The following is a 16,615-nucleotide window of genomic DNA, read 5'->3' on the forward strand; positions in this document are numbered from 1 at the left end:
TTCCCAGCCTGTTTTTTTTTTTTTTTTTTTTTTTTATGGTGATGTTTTTGTCCTTATTGTCTTTGAGTAGAATGGTACTGCTGATTGGTCCCTGCTTGGATTTCTCTTTACCTGGATTTCTTCAACTTCATATTGGTGATGTTTCTCTCTCTGGTCTTCTTTGGCTCTCCTTTTTTGCCCAGCTTTTAAATCACAACATCTTTCAGCATTCCAATCTTTACTTTTTTTTGTCTTCTCAGTCTACATATCTCACAGGCCTTCTCGTTCCTAAAGCTTTGACTATTTCTTATGTGATAAAGACTCTCCAATCTGTGCTAAAAGTCCTTGACTTTCTAGATCACTTGACTTGTATTTAGATTTCTGATTTGGTATCATTAATTGAAAGTTCCTCTTGAACTCAACACTGTTCTAAGCCAGACATCTCTGGCCTTATAGCCTGTTGTAAGGCCATCTTGGTCAATCACTGTCATTTGGTAAACTAAGCTAGAAAACAGGAAGTCTTCCTTAACTGTTACTTTTCCTTCATTTACCTCCCTTCCTTCCACCATGTCACTGTAGACATTGATGACTGTGTCCTATCGGATTTTATCTTGTGAGATTTCAGATTTGCCTTTCGTTTTATTTCCCGTCAAGGCCACAGTTTCTGTTCTCCTCATCTTCTAGATTTATTTGCATCATCTTGTAAACTTACAATCACTCCTCAAAATCTAGTTTGAGTTTTCTCTCCTGCATAGTTGGTCTGCCCACAGTGCTTCCTTATATCACTTCCTATGTCGTGGTATCATTTTGTGTCTGTCTCCTTCAGCAGATGGCAGATCCCTTGAGGGCTTGCAGTTGACTCATCTCTGTGTGGTTGGTGTCTGATATGGTGTGCCGTATGGCTCCATTCGTGTTTACTGAGGGGCTTAGGCTGGGGTTTGGTGCCTGAGTTCTCCTGTTTAGCCTCCTGCTTAATTTGCTTTTAGGTTTTGAGGCCTTTTTTACTGCGCCGAGTTAAGGTGGATGTTGAGAAGCAGATGCCCAAAAAGTATGAGCATGTTATCCGCTGCAGGCTCTCCAAGCGTCAACGCTGTCTCTATGATGACTTCATGGCACAAACCACGTAAGGGAGGAAAGAGGGTGGGCCCTGGGACTCGAGATTGAAGTGTAGATGGCTGTTAGGGCGTCCCATTTATTTTTCCTCTTTCCCTAGAACTAAGGAGACACTAGCCACAGGCCATTTCATGAGCGTCATCAACATTTTGATGCAGCTGAGAAAAGTTTGCAATCATCCAAATCTGTTCGACCCTCGACCGGTTACCTCCCCTTTCATCACCCCAGGCATCTGCTTCAGCACCGCCTCTCTGGTGCTAAGGGCCACGGATGTCCATCCCCTCCAGGTAAGTATGATTCCATTAATGTGAAATATAAAGATTATTGGCATTACCCCAACCATGTACCTCTTTTCGTTAGACTAGGGTCTGACTTTTGCATCCTTATTACTCCCCTAAGTATCGTTCCCTTAGTTTTGTTGTACTCTAGTCATGTGACTTAACGATGGTTCAACTTAATATTTTTTTGGCTTCACTGTGAATTTATCAGGATGTAACCCCATTGTAAATTGAGGAGCATCTGGACTTAGAATGATTCAGCTTACAGTTTTTTACTTTTTGATGGGCTTGTCAAGGGTATTAAAGGGCATTAAATTCTCGATTTGCTGAGGGTTTATTGGGATGTAACTTCATCGTAAGTCTGGGAGCATTTGCATCACATTTTGTTTATCCATTCATCTATCAGTGGGCACCTGGATTCTTTCCACCTTTTGTCTCTTGTGAATAAGGCTGTGAACATGGATGTACAAATATCTCTGCTTTTTACTTTGGGTATTTACTTAAAAGGAATATTGCTGTAACATACAGTAATTCGATTTCTGCATATTGGGAAAACCTCTACGCTGTTTTCCATAGTAGCTGCATGTTTTACATTTCCACCCTAGCAGGGCACAAGGGTTCTAATTTTTCCACATCCTTGCCATTACCTGTTCTTTGTTTTATTACACCCATATTAATGAGTGTGAATTGGTATTTCATTGTGGTTTTGGTTTGCATTTCCTTAATGATGAGGGCTGTCAAGGATCTTTTCATGTGCTCATTGGCCACTTGTCTATTTTGGATAAATGTCTATTGAAGACTTGTTTATTTTGGGTGTTTGTGTGGTGGTTGTTGAGCTGTAGGACTTCATTATATACTTTGGAAATTAACCCGTTACCAGATGTATGACTTGCAAATATTTTGTCACATTCCATGAGTTGTCTTCACTCTGTTGATAGTGTTTTTTGATGCGCAAACACTTGTTTTTGGTGTTTTTTTTTTTTTTTTTTCCCCGAGACAAGGTCTATCTCTGTCACCAAGGCTAGAGTTCAGTGATACAATCATAGCTCACTGCAGCCTTGAACTCCTGGGCTCAAGTAGTCCTCCCACCTCAGCCTTCTGACTAGCTGGGACCACGGATATGCACTACCATGCCTGGTTTTTTTTTTTTTTTTTTTTTTTTGAGACGGAGTCTCGCTCTGACCTCAGGCTGGAGTGCAGTGGTGCCATCTTGGCTCACTGCAACCTCTGCCTCCCAGGTTCAAGCAATTCTCCACAGCCTCCTGAGTAGCTGGGGCTACAGGCGTGTACCACCACACCCAGCTAATTTTTGTATTTTTAGTAGAGATGGGGTTTCACCATGTTTCCCAGGATGGTCTTCATCTCTTGACCTCGCGATCTGCCCATCTCAGCCTCCTAAAGTGCTGGGATTACAGGTATGAGCCACCGCACCCGGCCTCGCTAATTTTTTTTTTTTTTAGTTTTCTTGTAGAGATGGTGTCTCACCATGTTGCTCAGGCTGGTTTCAAACTCCTGGGCCAAATAGCTGAAACTATATGCATGTACCACTATACTTGAGTGATTTTTTTATTTTTTATTTTAATTTTTTTGTAGAGATCGGGTGTTGATATGTTGCCTAGATGGGTCTTGAACTCCTGGCCTCAAGTGATCCTTCCACCTTGGCCTCCCAAAGCCCTGGGATTATAGGCGTGAGCTACCACACCTCGTTTTAAATTTTTTTTTTTTTTTGGGTTTTACTCTTGTTGCCCATGCTAGAGTCCAACGGTGCGATCTCGGCTCACTGCAGCCTACACCTCCCGGGTTCAAGCAATTCTTCTGCCTCAGCCTCCCCAGTAACTGGGATTACGGGCATGTGCCACCATGCCCAACTAATTTTTGTTTTTAGTAGAGATGGGGTTTCACCATGCTGGCCAGACTGATCTCAAACTCCTGACCTGAGGTGATCTGTCTGCGTCGGCCTCCCAAAGTGCTGGGATTACAGGCATGAGCCACTGTGCCTGGCCCCACCCCCTTTTTTTTTTTTTGAGATGGAGTCTCACTCTGTTGCTCAGGCTGGTATACAGTGGTGCAGTGTCAGCTCACTGTAACCTCAACCTCCTGGGTTCAAGTGATTCTCCTGGCTCATTCCCAACTAGCTGGGACTACAGGTGAGTGCCACAATGCCCAGCTAATTTTTGTATTTTTAGTAGAGATGGGGTTTCACCATGTTGCTCAGCTGGTCTGGAACTCCCGATCTCAGGTAATCTGCCCGCCTTGGCCTCCCAATGTTCTGGGATTACAAGCGTGAGCCACTGCACCCGGCCCTCAGTTACAAATTTTGATGTAGTCCAATTTATCTATTTTTTTCTTTTGTTGGCTGTGCTTTTGGCATCATATCCAATAAATTATTGTAAAATTGGCATCTTTGACACTGTGCATTGTGTTGTTATTACTACTTTTTTTTTTTTTTTTTTGAGACCGAGTCTCACTCTGTCACCCAGGCTGAAGTACAATGGTGCAGTCTCGGCTCACTGCAACCTCTGCCTCTTGGGTTCAAGTGATTCTCGATTCTTGTGCCTCAGCTTCCTGAGCAGCTGGGACTACAGGTGTGCACAACCACTCTGGTTGTATTTTTAGTAGAGATGGGGTTTCACCGTGTTGGCTAGGCTGGTCTCGAACTCCTGGCCTCAAGTGATCTGCCCACTTTGGCCTCCTAAAGTAGAAGGATTACAGGTGTGAGCCATAGTGCCCTGCCTATTATTTATTTTTTTACTTTTTTTTTCTTTTGAGACAGAGTCTTGTTCTGTGGCCCAGGCTGGGGTGCAGTGGCATGATCATAGCTCACTGCAGCCTCAGCCACCTGGACTCAAGCAATCCTCTTGCCTGAGTCTCCTGAGTGGCTGGGACTACAGGTGCGTGCTAACATGCCTGGCTAATTTTTTATTTTCTGTAGAGACAGGGTCTTACTATGTTGCCTAGGCTGATCTCAAGTTCCTGGGGTCACACAGTTCCCCAATCTTGGCCTCCCAGAGTGCTGGGATTACAGGTTTGAGCCACCACGCCCAGGCTTTTATTTTGGAGTAAGGGTGTACATGTGCAGGTCTCTTACATGGGGTATATTGCATGATGCTGAGGTTTGGGGTACAATTGATCCTGTCACTCAGGTTGTGAGCATGGTCCCCAACAGGTAGTTTTTCAGCCCTTTCACCCAGTCGTTTCTGGTGTGTCTTGTTCTCATCTTTATGTTCATGCGTGCCCAATGTTTAGCTCCCACTTGTGTCTGAGTACATGTGGTATTTGGTTTTCTGTTTCTGTGTTAATTCACTTAAGGATAATGGCCTCCAGCTACATCTACATTTCAAAGGATGTGTGATTTTGTTCTTTGTGACTGTGCTTTGTGTTCTTTCTTGTGGCAGCGGATAGACATGGGTCGATTTGACCTTATTGGCCTGGAAGGTCGTGTCTCTCGATATGAGACAGACACATTTCTGCCCCGGCACCGCCTCTCTCGCCGGGTACTGCTAGAGGTGGCTACTGCTCCTGATCCCCCACCCCGGCCCAAGCCAGTCAAGATGAAGGTCAACAGGTACAAGGACTAAGGAATGAGGGGATGGTTCCTAGAATAAGTGGCTGAAAGCTGGCCGGAGGGGCCTGGGATGGGAAGAAAAGAGTTGGATACAAGGCTGGAATATTTGTATGGGATGGGTGCAGACATGTGGAGGGAATCGGGGAGAGAATAACTAGAAGAGGGTGCTGGGATGGGCTTCTGTGTTAGTCACTTTTTCTCCCATTCTGTCTGTTTTGTGCTTTCTGATTATCTTAAATTCCTATTCCTCTTTCTCCTTTGGGTCTCTTTCCTTTCCTTTGCTTTTATAATCTGTCTCCCTGCTTCATTTTCTTCTTTTCTTTGATTTTGCTACCTCTTATTCTCCTTCTCTCCCTACCCACTCCCTAAATTTTTCCTCATAGGATGCTGCAGCCAGTACCTAAGCAAGAAGGCCGGACAGTGGTCGTAGTGAACAACCCACGGACGCCCCTGGGCCCTGTCCCGGTTCGACCCCCTCCAGGTCCTGAGCTCTCAGCGCAGCCCACCCCTGGCCCAGCCCCCTCAGTGCTGCCAGCACCACTGATGGTTTCAGCCTCACCTGCTGGGCCCCCGCTTATTCCTGCATCTCGGCCTCCTGGCCCTGTCATCTTGCCTCCACTGCAGCCAAACAGTGGTTCTCTCACTCAGGGTGAGTTGAAAGGGAGCCAAGGATGATGCGTGGTGCTTCAGAAAAGTTGTTCAGACTGAGGAAGAAGTAGTGAAATTAAAGGGTTTGAGGAGCTGGGCTGGGGACAGGGGTCTAGTATTTGATGGGCTGGAAGGGAGGATGGAGGCTTCTGGGACCAGGCCAAGGCTTTAGTCAGGGTATATCTGACAGGTGTTTGCTTTGTGTCTGCAGTGTTGCCATCCCCCCTGGGAGTCCTGAGTGGGACCTCACGGCCTCCCACGCCAACCTTGTCCCTAAAGCCAACACCACCTGCCCCAGTTCGCCTGAGCCCAGCCCCACCTCCAGGCTCCTCTAGCCTGTTGAAGCCCCTGACAGTGCCACCAGGTTACACCTTCCCTCCTGCTGCTGCCACCACCACTTCTACCACCACGGCAACTGCTACCACGACAGCAGTGCCAGTTCCGACTCCTGCACCACAGCGCCTCATTCTATCTCCCGATATGCAAGCTCGCCTGCCCTGTAAGTTCCCAGGGCTCTGTGGTGAGGGACTTGAGATGGGAGGAAAGCTCAGGACTATGACAGCATCAAATTTTAGGCAGCCGGGTCAGGCATAATGGCTCATGTCTATAATCCCAGCGCTTTGGGAGGCCAAGGTTGGAGGATTGCTTGAGCCAGGAGTTTGGAAGCTGCAGTAAGCCATGGTTGTGCCGCTGCAATCATGAGCAAGACCCTGTGTCAAAAAAAATTGAGGCAGCCAGCATGTTAGGTATTACACCAGACGTTGTTAGATCATAATTTTTTTTTTTTTTTTTTTTTGAGACGGAGTCTCGCTCTGTCCCCCGGGCTGGAATGCAGTGGCGCGATCTCGGCTCACTGCAAGCTCCGCCTCCCGGGTTCACGCCATTCTCCTGCCTCAGCCTCCTGAGTAGCTGGGACCACAGGCGCCCGCCACCTCGCCCGGCTAGTTTTTTGTATTTTTTAGTAGAGACGGGGTTTCACCGTGTTCGCCAGGACGGTCTCGATCTCCTGACCTCGTGATCCGCCTGTCTCGGCCTCCCAAAGTGCTGGGATTACAGGCTTGAGCCACCGCGCCCGGCCCTAGATCATAATTAAGAGCCCTTAAGGAATTGACATAGGGAGATGACACATAGGTGAATAAATAGTGGTAAGCCTAGCGGTAGAAAAGTATTTGGGGTAAAAGGGCAGTGTAGAGCAGAGGGTGGTGGTTAACTCAGTCTTGTGGCAAGCTGTGTTAGAGAATATAAAGGAGATTGCTAAGCAAATGGGATTGGAAGGAGTAGCACATCAAAAGCTCAAAGGCTGTAGGTGGAGACTGAGTTTGTTGGGACACAGTAAATTGTGGGAAAGGTGTGGTTGGTTGGACTGGACACTCAGGGGAGAGGTGTGCTTCATGGGGTCTGTGAAGTGGTGTTGAGCAGGATGAACCTTGTGTACAGTAAGGCCTTCTCTGTTTTTAGCAGGTGAAGTGGTCAGCATCGGGCAGTTAGCCTCACTGGCACAACGTCCAGTGGCTAATGCAGGGGGAAGCAAACCTCTCACCTTCCAAATCCAGGGCAACAAGCTGACACTGACTGGTGCCCAGGTGCGCCAGCTTGCTGTGGGGCAGCCCCGCCCGCTGCAAAGTAGGTAAAACCCACCCCCTGTCCTGCCTTTTTCCTCCTCTTCCCTGTCTCTTTGTTTTTGTGACTTTTTTAAATGTCAGCCTTAATGTTTCTTTCCCAAGCTTTTGGTGGGTGGGGCCAACGGGCATGGTTGGAGGGATCTTGGATAAAGATAGGGAAGAGGTCATTCTAGAGAATTTATTCCCTCTGTTCTTTCCCTCTCTTCTTGCCTTGCCTCTGCCCTCCTCAGGCTGATAGCTGCTTCTCTCTCTCTCTTTCTCTCTTCCCTTAACCCAGGGAATGTGGTGCACCTCGTGTCAGCAGGGGGGCAGCACCACCTCATCAGCCAGCCTGCCCATGTGGCCCTCATCCAGGCCGTGGCCCCGACCCCTGGCCCTACCCCTGTCTCTGTGCTGCCTTCTTCGACCCCCAGCACCACCCTTGCCCCCACTGGCCTCAGCCTTCCGCTTGCTGCTAACCAGGGTGAGGCTCCTGGCCTTCCTAATTCCTTAGCCCTTGCTGGCCTTGGTCCTTCCAGGCATGCGCTGGGCTACTGTCTGTCCAGCCTTTCCTTAGTGTTGTTTTCCCTTACGAATATCTACGATACCTGTCTGCCACCTTCTCCTGCCCCTGGACTTCTTCCATCCTTTGGGTCTCTTGTTTCTTTTCTACCTTCCTCTCAGTGTAGCTTCCTCTTGCAGTGCCACCAACCATGGTGAATAATACAGGCGTGGTGAAGATTGTAGTGAGACAAGCCCCTCGGGATGGACTGACTCCTGTTCCTCCGTTGGCCCCAGCACCCCGGCCTCCGAGCTCTGGGCTTCCAGCTGTGTTGAATCCACGCCCCACGTTAACCCCTGGCCGGCTACCCACACCTACTCTGGGTACTGCCCGAGCCCCCATGCCCACACCCACTCTGGTGAGGCCTCTTCTCAAGCTGGTCCACAGTCCTTCACCTGAAGTCAGTGGTGAGTCCAGGTGGCTGAGGCCAGAAATCCTTGCCAGGAATGGAGATGAGATGGGGTTGCCCGAAGGTTTGTTAGTTTTAGTGCAAGTTTCTTCATATCAGCATACTGCCTTGGTATGTAGGGGGCCCCGGAACTGGGCTGCCTGAGCCCTGACCTAATTTCAAGATACATTTGCTGGAATCTTGGAGGGAAAGAAAATCTAAAGTTGTCAGATTACTTGGATGTTTGACTTCATGTTGTGGGAGTGAATGCCTTCGGGGAAATGGGAAGCTTGGGGGTAAGGGAAAGGTGGGACAGAGTCAGGAAAGGGTCAGGAAGTTATTCTGGGGCTAACTCATTCTCTCTCTCCACAGCTTCAACCCCCGGAACTGCCCCCTTGACCATCTCTTCTCCTCTCCATGTGCCATCCTCACTCCCTGGGCCAGCCTCTTCTCCAATGCCAATTCCCAACTCCTCTCCTCTTGCTAGTCCTGTGTCCTCTACAGTCTCAGTTCCAGCGTCATCTTCACTCCCCATCTCTGTCCCCACCACACTTCCTGCCCCAGCCTCGGCTCCACTCACCATCCCCATCTCAGCCCCCTTGCCTGTTTCCGCTTCGAGCCCAGCTCTGTTGACTAGTGTGACTCCACCACTGGCACCTGTTGTCCCAGCGGCTCCTGGACCTCCATCCTTGGCACCATCTGGTGCTTCCCCGTCAGCATCAGCCTTGACTCTAGGTTTGGCCACAGCTCCGTCCCTGTCTTCATCTCAGACACCTGGTCACCCTCTGTTGTTGGCTCCCACCTCTTCACATGTTCCAGGGTTGAACTCAACCGTGGCCCCAGCATGCTCACCTGTCCTGGTGCCAGCTTCAGCTCTGGCCAATCCTTTTCCGGCAGCACCAAATCCAGCTCCAGCTCAGGCTTCCCTTCTGGCTCCAGCATCTTCTGCATCTCAGGCTCTAGCCACCCCTCTGGCTCCTATGGCATCTCCACAGACAGCAATTCTGGCTCCTTCTCCAGCTCCTCCTCTGGCTCCTCTTCCAGTCCTGGCACCATCGCCAGGTCCTGCTCCTGTCCTGGCTTCATCACAGACTCCGGTTCCAGTTATGGCTCCATCGTCTACTCCAGGAACCTCTTTAGCCTCAGCTTCACTGGTACCAGCTCCAACCCCTGTGTTGGCTTCATCATCAACTCAAACTTTGCTACCAGCCCCGGTTCCATCACCTCTCCCGAGCCCGGCTTCTACACAGACACTGGCCCTAGCCCCAGCTTTAGCACCCACTCTTGGAGGCTCATCTCCATCTCAGACACTCTCTTTGGGCACGGGGAACCCCCAGGGACCCTTTCCAACTCAGACATTGTCATTAACTCCAGCATCATCCCTGGTACCAACTCCAGCCCAGACACTGTCTTTGGCACCAGGACCACCACTGGGTCCAACTCAGACGCTGTCTCTGGCTCCAGCACCTCCTCTGGCTCCAGCTTCTCCGATGGGCCCAGCCGCAGCTCACACGCTGACTTTGGCTCCAGCATCGTCATCTGCTTCACTCCTGGCCCCAGCTTCAGTGCAGACACTGACCTTGAGCCCTGCCCCAGTTCCTACGCTGGGCCCGGCTGCAGCTCAGACCTTGGCGCTGGCCCCAGCCTCCACACAGTCCCCAGCTTCCCAGGCATCTTCCCTTGCGGTTTCGGCATCTGGTGCCGCTCCCTTGCCTGTCACCATGGTATCCCGGCTGCCTGTTTCCAAGGATGAGCCTGACACACTGACATTGCGCTCTGATCCCCCCAGCCCTCCCTCCACTGCTACCTCGTTTGGTGGCCCCCGGCCTCGACGCCAGCCCCCCCCACCACCTCGTTCCCCTTTTTATCTGGTAAGTTTTACTTCCTCGAGAGGGAACAGGAAGTTGAGTTTCTTTGGAGTATTGGTAGGGTGGATGGAACGATGTCACATTTAACCTGGTGAATTACAAAGCTTAATGTTATGGACCAAGTACTTGAGTGACATTTGGACAAGTCCCTTCTCTTCCCTGGGTGTGTACCTCATGATCCGCCTGCCTCGACCTCCTGAAGTGCTAGGATTACAGGCGTGAGCTACCACGCCCGGCCTCTTTTCCCGTTTTTTAACCTGCATGGTAATAAATGGGCAGTAAAAGGAACTCTTCTCTGTCCCTTTTATGATTTCTGGTAGCCATTTCTTTCCTGTACTATGTATATAGGCCCATGTCTGTGTAGTAGTTGAGTTAAACTCACAGTTTCAGCTTAAGTAACCCAGAACTAAGGAGAAGGAAGGTCCAGTGGGTCCCTCCAGGCCCTCTGGGTTTTCCCCACTATAATCAGAGCTGCTGCTTAGTCTTTGCTTCCCGCTTACTCCCCCACCCTCCACCATTGCCATTGACTCCACCTTTGGTCTTTACCTGACCAGCCGCTAGGTTGGTCATGGCTGGTTGGAAGTAGAGAGTAGAGGGAGAAAAGCCAAGAGTGACGACGTGTAGTCTGCTGAATTTTTTTTCCCCCATCTTGGGTGATACGTTGAATTTTGATTGCTCTGCAAGTAGATAATAGCCTCTTGCCACTTTTTTTTTTTTTTTTTTTAACAGTTTGTGTTGTAAGTCATATACTATCCAATTTACCCATTTAAAGTGTACAATAGCTTTTTTTTTTTTTTTTAAATAGAGATGGGGGTCTCACTGTGTTGATCAGGCTGGTCTCGAATTCCTGGCCTCAAGTGATCCTCCTATCTTGGTCTCCCAAAATGCTGGGATTATAGGTGTGAACCACCACGCCTGGCCCTAAACTGTATAATAGTTTTTTAATATATTTATAGAGTTGTACAATCATCAACAGAATCAGAACCATTCCATGGCCCCAAAAAGAAACACTGCACCTGTTAGCTAGCATTCCTCAATCCCTCCATCCCTCCTAGTCTTGAATGACCACCATCCTACTTTTTTGTCTCTAGTTTTGCCTATGGAGTCATAATGTATAATGTGTGGTCTGTTGTGACTGGCATCTTGCACTTAGATTAATGTTCCTTGAAGTTTATTGTGTTGTAGCATATATCAGTACTTCATTTGTTTTTATGTTGAATAATAATGTATGGATACCACATTTTATCCTTCCTTGAGTTGATGGAAACATGTATTACTTCTGCTTTATGGCTATTATGAACAATGCTGTTGTGAACATTTCATGTACAAGTTTTTGTATGGACAGGTGTTTTCAGTTACTGTTAGATACATACTGAGGAGAAGAATTGCTGGGTTATATTGTAACTAGGTGTTAACTGTTTAAGGAACTGCCAGACTTTTCCAAAGTGGCTGCAACATTTGACATTAGCACCAGCAGTCTGTGAGGATTCCAGTTTCTCCACATTTGAGTCCATATTTTTTTTCTTTTCCTTTGTTTTTTTTTTGAGACGGAGTCTTGCTCTGTCGCCCAGGCTGGAGTGCAGTGGCCGGATCTCAGCTCACTGCAAGCTCCGCCTCCCGGGTTCACGCCATTCTCCTGCCTCAGCCTCCTGAGTAGCTGGGACCACAGGCGCCCGCCACCTCGCCCGGCTAGTTTTTTTTGTATTTTTTAGTAGAGACGGGGTTTCACCAGGTTAGCCAGGATGGTCTCGATCTCCTGACCTTGTGATTCGCCCGTCTCGGCCTCCCAAAGTGCTGGGATTACAGGCTTGAGCCACCGCGCCCGGCCGATATTTTATTTTTGAGACAGAGTCTTGCTCTGTTGCCCAGGCTGGAGTAAAGTGGCACCACCTCAGCTCTCTGCAACCTCCGTCTCCCAGGCTCAAACGATTCTCCTGCATCAGCCTCCCAAGTAGCTGGGACTACAGGCATGGCATCACCATGCCTGGCTAGTTTTTGTATTTTTAGTAGAGAGAGGGTTTCACCATGTTGGCCAGACTGGTCTCGAACTCCTGACCTCAGGTGATCCGCCCGCCTTGGCCTCCCAAAGTGCTGGGATTATAGACGTAAACCACTGTGCCTGGCCGGATTTTTTTGTATTTTTACTAGAGATGGGGTTTACCATGTTTGCCATGCTGGTCTTGAACTCCTGACTTCAAGTGATCTGCGTGCCTCAGCCTCCCAAAGGCTGAGGCACATCAACACTTATTTTGATTATAGCCATCCTGCTGGGTGTGAAGTAGTAGTTCATTGTGATTTTGATTTGAATTTCCCTGTTGGCTGATGTTGAGCTTTATTTCATGTGGTTGAAATACTATGTTGGCCATTTGTGTATCTTTGAAGAACTATCTGTTCAGATCCTCTGCCCTTTTAAAATGGGTTGTCTTTTTATTATTGAGTTGTAAGAGTTCTTTATATATTCTGGTTACAGATCCTTTTTCAGATGTATGGTTTACAAATAGTCTTTTTTTTTGAGGCAGTGTCTCACTTTGTCACCCAGGCTAGAGTGCAGTGGCACAATCTCTGCTCATTGCAGCCTCCTGGGCTTAAGTGAACCTTCCATCTCAGCCCTCCAAGTAGCTGGGACTGCAGATTCGTGCCACCATGCCAGGCTACTTGTTTCTTTTTTTGAGACGGAGACTCACTCTGTCACCAGGCTGGAGTCCAGTGTGCGATCTTGGCTCACTGCACCCTCCACCTCCCAGGTTCAAGCGATTCTCCTGCCTCAGCCTCCTGAGTAGCTGGGACTACAGGCTCGCACCACTACACCCAGCTAATTTTTTTTGTATTTTTAGTAGAGATGGGGTTTCATCATGTTGGACAGGATAGTCTCGTTCTCTTGACCTCATGATCCGCCCACCTCGGCCTCCCAAAGTGCTGGGATTACAGGTGTGAGCCATCGCGCCTGGCCCTTGTTTGTATTTTTTTGTAGAGATGGGGTTTTGCCATGTTGCCCAAACTGTTCTTGAACAGGAGGCTCAAGCCATCCGCCTAGGCCTCCCAAAGTGCTGGGATTATAGGCTTGAGCCACTGCTCCTGGCCAGATTTTCTCTTTTTGTTACTGTTGAGAGCTAGCCTCAAAAGGAACTAGCTCTTTGAATCTATTGGTTTTTCCCTCTGCTAGGACACTTTTTTTCCATCACTTAGAGCACTTCAAACCAAGAGGTGATACTTGGTATCAGGAAGGAGATTTGGAACACTCCTCTTTTCACAACTATCTCCTGGGGTCTAGTCTCTCTCATTTATTCATTTTGTTAACAGATAGATGTATTGGAAGCTTAATTGTGCTAGTTACTGGGTGATTATGGTGAGCAAGGCATAATTCATGTTATATGGGGCCTACCGTGTAGTGGACAGATGTTAGTCAAATAATCATACAAATGTGTAACTACAAGCATAAGTGATACAAAGAAATTTTACAAACTGTGAAACTGGAAGCACAAAGATGGGAAAGGATTGGGTCAAAGTCATCCTGGTCTCCTTACTGCCAGGTTGCCCATTTTCTGTCTCAGAGTGACGAGACCTGCATGTCTGGTTAGCTGTTCCCTTTCCACCCCATTCCAGTCTGGCCTTTGGCAAAAACCTTGTCTGGATTTGATTGGCCTCTCTGTATCCTGGTCAGTGATTTGAAGAAGGCTGTAGTCCTGGAGTTGAGTGTTACATAGGAAAATACCCATAAATTGTCCATTCTATAAACTTGTTGAAATTATAGATCTTAATTTTGAATATTCAGTCATTCTGCTTTGGTAGCATGCAAGGAAAGATCAGTTTTCTCTTACAGAGAAGTTACTTAATATTGTGAAAAGAATAGTTCTCATTGATAACTTGGAAAACTACAAAAAGCATAGTGTATTTTTGGATCTCATGTTTTCTGTATATTTCTATCTGGGAAGAACAGTCAGGTTTTGATGTGGACTCTGAGGGCTCTGATTACTTTCTCTGTTTCTCTCTCACCTCCAGGACTCCCTGGAGGAAAAGCGGAAGCGGCAGCGGTCTGAACGCCTGGAACGGATTTTCCAACTTAGTGAGGCTCATGGGGCCCTGGCACCTGTGTATGGGACTGAAGTCCTGGATTTCTGTACCCTACCCCAACCTGTTGCCAGCCCCATCGGCCCTCGTTCTCCTGGCCCCAGCCACCCCACCTTTTGGACTTATACCGAGGCTGCCCACCGGGCTGTACTGTTTCCCCAGCAGCGACTAGACCAGCTGTCAGAAATCATTGAGAGGTTGGCAGGGCTAAGTGCTAATGGGGAGTGGGTCTTGGGGCCTCAGAGTGGATGTAGTGCTTAGGGCTGATGAAGGTGTTAACTTCTGGGGCATTTCAGAGTGCCATCTTTTACACTGCCTGCCTTCCTTCCACAGGTTCATCTTTGTCATGCCTCCTGTGGAGGCACCTCCCCCTTCCCTGCATGCCTGCCACCCACCTCCTTGGCTGGCCCCACGTCAGGCAGCCTTCCAGGAGCAATTGGCCTCTGAGCTCTGGCCCCGGGCTCGTCCTTTGCACCGTATTGTGTGTAACATGCGCACCCAGTTCCCCGACTTGAGACTCATCCAGTATGATTGCGGTGAGTTTGTTGGCTAATGTGGGACCCTTGGTTTCTCTTCCTTTCTTACTAGTAAGACTGTTACATCAGAGGGATGCTGCGTTTAAGGTCTCTCGCTATTTCTGTAAAGGTTTAGATGGTTTTTTAGGTTATGCTTATGGGCAAGATAGAGAAATGTAAGCCTCATGTTAGATTCTTGACATTCATAAATTTGACTTTCTCTTTTTTCTTTCTTTTATTTTGAGATAAAGTCTCACTTAGTTGCCCAGGCTGGAGTGCAGTGGTGCAGTCTCAGCTCACTGCAGCCTCCTAGGTTCAAGCGATTGTCCCACCTCAGCCTCCAGAATAGCTGTGATTACAGACATGTGCCACCATGCCTGGCTAATTTTTGTATTTTTAGTAGATTTTAGTAAATTTTGTATTTCGCCGTGATGGCCAGGCTGATCTCGAACTCCTGATCTCAAGTGATCCTCCCGCCTCAGCCTCCAAAGTGCTGGAATCACAGGCATGAGCCACCATGCCGGCCATGAATTTGACTTTCATGACAGTTGAAAATGTGCTGCTAACTCATTCATTCAGTGATCATTTTGTGAACATCTGTTACATTTTACTGATCATTTGGGATACAATAGGAAGTAAGACAGTGCAGCATAGAGTTTTCATTTAGGTGTATGGAAAAAGATGTCTGGTGGTACAAGACTGCACAGGAAGTGAACAGTAAATTTTGGTCTTGGAAAAGACAATGACTTTTTTGTGTTGGCTAAAATTATTTGGCGGTAACAGAAAACCAACTAACAGTCGCTTAAACCACAAGAGCATTTATTGTTTACTTAATGAGCCAGTCTGAGAATAGTGGTGTGTAGCTGTTTCAGTAGCTTAACGATATTTTCAGGGACTAGGACCTGTGCTTCGTTCTTTCTTTTTTTTTTTTTTGAGATGGAGTCTCGCTCTGTCACCCAGGCTGGAGTGCTGTGGCTGGATCTCGGCTCACCGCAACCTCCACCTCCCAGATTCCAGTGATTCTCGCGCTTCAGCCTCCTGAGTAGCTGGGATTACAGGCGTGCACCACCACGCCCAGCTAATTTTTGTATTTTTAGTAGAGACGAGGTTTCACCATGTTGGTCAGGCTGGTCTTGATCTCCTGACACCGTGATCCGCCGGCCTTGGCTTCCCAAAGTGCTGGGATTACAGGCGTGAGCCACTGCGCCCGGCCTTTTTTTTTTTTTTTTTTTTTTTGAGACAGAGTTTTGCTCTGTTTCAAGCTATTCTCCTGCCTCAGCCTCCCGAGTAGATGGGATTACAGGTGCCCACCACCACGCCTGGGTGGGTTTTTTGTATTTTTAGTAGAGACAGGGTTTCACCATGTTGGCCAGGCTGGTCTCGAACTCCTGACCTCGTGATCCCCTTGCCTTGGCCTTCCAAAGGGCTGGGATTATAGGCATGAGCCACCGCACCCAGCCTTAAGGGACCAGGACCTTATCTTTCTACCCTGCTGTACCATCTTTAGCTTTTATCTTTTTAGTCTCATGCTTTTGTTTCTTCATGTTAGGATGGCTGCCATAACTCCAGGGTATACACCAGTCCTCTAAACAAGAAACAAGGGGTTGAGACAAAACAGTCTGAGAAAGTTTTCTGGGAACAAAAGACCTCCAAGCTGGCCGGGCGCGGTGGCTCAATGCCTGTCATCCCAGCACTTTGGGAGGCTAAGGCGGGCGGATCACGAGGTTAGGAGATTGAGACCATCCTATGAATGGTGAAACCCCGTCTCCACTAAAAATACAAAAAATTAGCTGGGTGTAGTGGCGGGCGTCTGTAGTCCCAGCTACTCGGGAGGCTGAGGCGGGAGAATGGCGTGAACCTGGGAGGCGGAGCTTGCAGTGAGCTGAGATCGCACCACTGTACTCCAGCCTGGGTGACAGAGCAAGACTCTGTCTCAAAAAAAAAAAAAAAAAAGACCTCCAAGCTGACTTTGCTTCATAACTCATTGGCTCAAACTGAGCTATATGCCCATACCTAGAGCAATCACTGAC

General features: G+C 48.3%; 1 protein-coding gene across 2 annotated transcripts in view; it reads left to right on the forward strand.

Moving 5' to 3' along the window:
- SRCAP (Snf2-related CREBBP activator protein) overlaps positions 1 to 16,615 on the forward strand; it is a 46,204-nt gene that overhangs the window by 15,881 nt on the left and 13,708 nt on the right. For both annotated transcript variants that reach the window (XM_011982482.1, XM_011982481.1), the window contains exons 17-27: positions 966 to 1,102; positions 1,193 to 1,379; positions 4,766 to 4,935; positions 5,319 to 5,584; positions 5,795 to 6,082; positions 7,042 to 7,206; positions 7,483 to 7,668; positions 7,887 to 8,153; positions 8,507 to 10,005; positions 14,002 to 14,267; positions 14,404 to 14,606. In XM_011982482.1, the coding sequence (XP_011837872.1) occupies positions 966 to 1,102; positions 1,193 to 1,379; positions 4,766 to 4,935; positions 5,319 to 5,584; positions 5,795 to 6,082; positions 7,042 to 7,206; positions 7,483 to 7,668; positions 7,887 to 8,153; positions 8,507 to 10,005; positions 14,002 to 14,267; positions 14,404 to 14,606 (3,634 nt within the window). The remainder of the gene's footprint in view (positions 1 to 965; positions 1,103 to 1,192; positions 1,380 to 4,765; positions 4,936 to 5,318; positions 5,585 to 5,794; positions 6,083 to 7,041; positions 7,207 to 7,482; positions 7,669 to 7,886; positions 8,154 to 8,506; positions 10,006 to 14,001; positions 14,268 to 14,403; positions 14,607 to 16,615) is intronic.

Source organism: Mandrillus leucophaeus, unplaced genomic scaffold (genome assembly GCF_000951045.1).
Source record: "Mandrillus leucophaeus isolate KB7577 unplaced genomic scaffold, Mleu.le_1.0 Scaffold24, whole genome shotgun sequence".
NCBI classification, from domain to species: domain Eukaryota; kingdom Metazoa; phylum Chordata; class Mammalia; order Primates; family Cercopithecidae; genus Mandrillus; species Mandrillus leucophaeus.